The 4,901-nt window shown below is 44.4% G+C and overlaps 1 protein-coding gene across 1 annotated transcript in view; it reads left to right on the top strand.

Annotated features, from left to right (window-relative positions):
- Window positions 1-2,576, top strand: part of PRSS16 (protease, serine 16) — an 8,713-nt gene extending 6,137 nt beyond the window's left edge. The window contains exons 9-11 of the mRNA XM_023534279.1: window positions 1,161-1,340; window positions 1,420-1,565; window positions 1,682-2,576. Coding sequence (XP_023390047.1) covers window positions 1,161-1,340; window positions 1,420-1,565; window positions 1,682-1,744 — 389 coding nt within the window. The 3' untranslated portion in view covers window positions 1,745-2,576. The remainder of the gene's footprint in view (window positions 1-1,160; window positions 1,341-1,419; window positions 1,566-1,681) is intronic.
- Window positions 2,577-4,901: the final 2,325 nt, after the last annotated feature.

The raw sequence follows: 4,901 nt of genomic DNA, 5'->3' as shown, positions 1-4,901 counted from the left end.
ATGCCCGCACAGAGGATGACTTTACTGTCACGTTTCGTTAAGGGCAAACATCTGTCGTTTCTGGAAGTCTGTCATATGAAGTCTCATAGGCCTTAGTGGTCATCTCAAAATGCTGAGCCACCATTATCAGAGTGGTGTGCTTATAACATCAAGCCATACAAAACAAAGATTTATGACAGCAAAAACGTCTATAATAACAAACAACATGTTAAGTCTAATTTGGAGAATAGATCTGGACCAGGAGGCAATAACTGAGGGCCATTAGCTGACGATTAATTAGAGAACCATGAGATGTCAGTAGCCACAGTATGCAGTCATTTGGTTTGGGTCCACATTTTATGTAGTTTCACTTTTAATTTACCAGAGGTGTTTTATCAAACACCTCTGTGCAACAAAAAGTATTAACAACAGAGCAAACCCCGCCTTGTTCATCTAGGATATGGTCAAGAGTAATTCTATCGTCTAATATATCACACATGAAAAAATTTAAATCTTTTACCTGGTTGACTATTGCCGTAGCGGTGATGACTGTCATTGTAATACCTGCCCAAGGAAAAAGTATTCTTTCAAATTTGGTACCTTTGCTGGGGCTGACATTACCAGGCCCCGAACAACATTGACTATGTGTATAGCTTGTTGTACATTTTGACCTGTGAAGTGGGTTTAAAGATGATGCCTAAAGTTGAGTTATCTTCCCAGTCAGAAATAAGGGAGGAACAAATATTAACTATTATGGTGAGTGTTTGGCCTCTCATTTTTGTGTGTGTGTGTGTGTGAGACAGATAGGAAGTAATGTAAGAGGGGAAAAAGGAAATATGAAGGTGTAGATTATATAGACCTCGTCCAGAATCTTCTGTTAGTTGTCATCTGCTTCACTTCTTAGTAATTTTAATTTCAAATCCTCTGTTGGTTGAGCAGTCTAGTTAGGTGCAAGAGCTCTCTTTAGAATGAAAATGAATCTGACAGTCAACATCTTTAAATTTAGTTACACGTGGATTAGTTAAGAGTACCTGAAATTCTGGAGGGATCAGGTGGGAAGGAAAAGATACGCGTTTTAATTCTGCTTGCGAAGGTGTAATTTACCAAATTGCTGTAAATGATTGTGAAAGGAGAGTGGAGTTGGGTTTACACCCCACATTGACAGATGTCTCCTTCCACAGATGTCACCTGCGAGGACCCTGGATGTCCTTTCTCCCAGCTCCCAGCACTGCCCTCCCAGCTAGAGCTGTGTGAGCAGGTGTTTGGACTCTCGACCTCATCTGTAGCCCAGGCTGTTGCCCAGACGAACTCCTACTATGGTGGCCAGACCCCAGGGGCCACCCAAGTGCTGTTTGTTAATGGTGAGCGTGCTGTCAGGACCTGACATTTATGTCTGCACCTCGCCCCAGTTCAGCACACCATTCTCTCCTTTCTTTCCAGGGGACGCAGACCCCTGGCATGTGCTAAGTGTAACACAGGCTTTGGGACCCTCAGTTTCAGCCCTTCTCATCCCTAGTGCCTCTCACTGCTTGGACATGGCACCTGAGAGGCCCTCAGACTCCCCCAGCCTCCGCCTAGGGCGCCAGGTAAGAGTGAAAAGACTCTGGGTGATTTGCATTGTCATTTGCATGCTAATTTGCATGTTCCTGCCCTCTTCTAGTGCTGGGGTCTGACTTTCAAAATCCTCCCCACCTCTCCACAGAGCATCTTCCAGCAGCTGCAGACCTGGCTCAGGCTGGAGACACGGGTCAGGGCTGGTCTCTGAGCCACTCCCTATATGGCCGCCTCAGTCTTGAACGTCCCCATTCTCTGGACGGGAGAAAGTGCCGGGAACTGGGATTCAGTGCCTGCTCTACATATAACTGACTCGTGACTGCAGACATCCTCACTCCCAACTGAAAGCACTCAGCTCCAGACAGTTCCATAAACATAGGTGGATGGTGGTTCTCATTGTGAATTCTTGTATTTTAATATCAAAGGTCAAAGAAAAGTTACTCTTTATGCTGGTGCCCTCCCCTGCTCATCAGAGTCCAGTTCAGATTCTGCTCAGCTCCGGGGCTGGGCACTTTCTGCGTGTCTCTGGACCCCAGACCCTGACTCATCTGCTTCTCACCCTTTCCCTCACCGTGTCCCCTGTCCTCAGCCTCTCGCCCTGACTCTGCCTTTACCCCCTCCTCTTGCGTGTTCCCTGCCCTCCTTCCCTGGCTTCTCGTCGCCGTCTCCCTGGGCTCTCCCTGTCTCTGTCTGCCGTGTTCGTCTTCACTGCCTCTTGTTCTCGTCCTGTCACTCGATCTTTGTCCTTCTTTATCTGTCTCTTTTAGTCTTTGCAAACCTGTCATGAGCCATCTTTCCCCTCAAAAACCACAGAAGAATCTTTGCTCTAACCCTCCATAAACTCTGACTCTGTGGGAAACCACACATCTTAGTAAATGAAAATTGGAGTCTTCCGGTTTCTAAGATCCAGCACTTGGAGTTTCCTTGAATTACGTTTCTCCGCTCGTACTGCTTAAACTTGCTAAAGTGGGTGTCGTTTCTGCAACTCCACATCTTTAACATTATAACTACTGTGGAATTAAAATAATGAGACTTTTCATTCAGGCCCCGGCTGTGCACGACTTGAAAATATTTTGTGTTTGTTGTTGATCAGGCCTTGTTTTGTCCAGGGCCAGCATGAAAACCTGAAGGTGTTACCAAGAGAAACACCAATAGTGCAAGCGAGTGTGGCCCACGACGCGCGATCCAGTCGAGTGGGTGTCCAGAACAGTTAGTTGCATTTAGCACAAACAGTTGCATTTAGCACAGAGCGCCCACAGAACAATGGGTGTGGGTAGGTTTACTCGGCTGTGTGATTAAGACAGGTCTGCGGGACAGACGCACATGGAATCCGGCATTTAGGCCTCGCAGACAGGCTGTCTAGACAGCCAGCTGTTCTCCTCGGACATTTGAGGAGACTGGTGTCCCCCTCTGCTCCAAGTGCGCGCCCCAGCAGTCAGGCGGTGATCACGGGGTTGCGACAGGGAGTGCGCCTGTCCCCGGAGTCAGCACCACGGACAGCGCGCTCCGGGTTCGCGGGGCTGAGTGGGGAATTTCTCAGAAGTGAGAGAGGATAGGGGAAAACGGTTTTAATGGCATTTTAAGTCGGTGGTGTGTGTGTTTTGTTCACAAATTTTTTATTTTTTAAAAAGCATGAACTATGGAATGTATTATTTCTATTTGATTGAATAAAGGCCGGAAAACGGGCTCTACCACCCCAGGGAAATAATTCATCTTAACTGCTGGTGCGGCTGCGTCTGCAGAGCACACAGCAGGAGCGGTGCGGGCTGCAGAGAGCTGGGATTCCAGTTGCGGGAGCCAAATCTGCGGGGCTTCCATCCGAGACCACCGTTTTCGTCCCTGGTGGACTAAGGGAACTCACAGGAGTGAGTTTTCTCAAATCGTTTGGTGGAAATTCAGCTTTCCCTCCCTCCGCCCCCCTTAGATTAGGTTATTCGGATCTCAAATTCTGTGTATTTTGAGAGGACAAAAGGATAAAAGGCAGAAACTGGGTTTTATACAAGAGTTGACTCTCACCTACACATTTCATGGCTCTTTTCTTCTGTAACCCTTAAGATTATGGCCTGAAGTCCTCGCCATGGCCAGTTATGTCTTCAGCCTCATTTCATACCTTACTGCCCTTTTCTCTCAGTCCCTCTTATCTGCCCTGGATTTGTGCACATGTTATTTTTCTACCTTAAATACTCTTCTATACCTAATTGACATTTTGTCAATCTTTACATTTTCCAAAAGAACTTCCTTAAAACTTTCCAAATAAATCTTCATATTTCTTTTAGCACTATATACCTCTTTTATTGCAAATTTTATGTTAATTCCCATGATAGCTTGATTGCTCTGTCTTTCTCACCAAAATATAATTTCCAAAAGGGTGGATGCAGTGCCTGGTTTTATTCATCAACGAAATCCTGTCTATCACGGTGCCTACTACACACAGTAAAGTTTGAACAAATATGTGAACATTTACCATGGTCCCATGGGTGAATGTTACCCCAACTTTGAGGTGAAGAACTGAGGTTCATAATGAGTAGATAATTGTCTATGCTGGGACACATCACTGGCAGAAACTGTGGAAATATGTAATTCCAAAGAGAAAGAGGGATTGAATTCTCTCATTGAAGAGAATTAACATTACCGATGGCATTGACAGCAGGCTTCTTTAAGGAAAATTGCACAGTTTGATGTCTTTAAATATGGTTTTCAGACTCATCAGAGTGACATCTATACCACTCGACTAAGCAGATTACATGTTCCATGGGAGGATGTTTGATAGACAGCAGAGCCTTTCCACTTTCCAAGTTCTGTTACCATGCTCGCTCTCAGAAAATACTTAGGACAGTGCAAAGAATTCTGGACAGGAAGCGCAGGCATCTGATGTCAACATAGAAGATGGGAAGAAATAATGGTAGGCATGCCCCATCAGAGAAGATTGCTTTACAGAAATGAGGAATCTTGAACACAAAGAGGTAATTAATTTGTCTTAGGCCGTTTAGGCTAAAGATGGCAAGTTTGGGATTAAAAGATTTTGCGTCTGACTTCCAAGTTTATGCTGTTAAGAACATTATCACACCACCTCTTTCAACATCCAAGGTTCTTCTCTTAAAGCAGTTTTACATTTCGAGGTGTCTATTTTTTCTACTTTGGAAACTAGAATAAATTGTCTAAAGATAAAATCTCTGTTTTAAATTTATTTGGTTAACAAATCAGCTCCTAAGATTCCAACATTCTATGTCAAATATGATTTTTAGAATGTGTGTTCTTGTATTGAATTTTTGCCTTTTTTGCTTTTATTGCCTGCTTTTGCATGCTTTTATCTGTTGAATGATTTATCACACAATTTTGCCATGATTCTCCCTCTTAATGAGTTATCG

This window comes from Pteropus vampyrus, unplaced genomic scaffold (assembly GCF_000151845.1).
Source record: "Pteropus vampyrus isolate Shadow unplaced genomic scaffold, Pvam_2.0 Scaffold124, whole genome shotgun sequence".
NCBI classification, from domain to species: Eukaryota; Metazoa; Chordata; class Mammalia; order Chiroptera; family Pteropodidae; genus Pteropus; species Pteropus vampyrus.
This window is presented reverse-complemented; position numbering and strand designations above follow the sequence as displayed.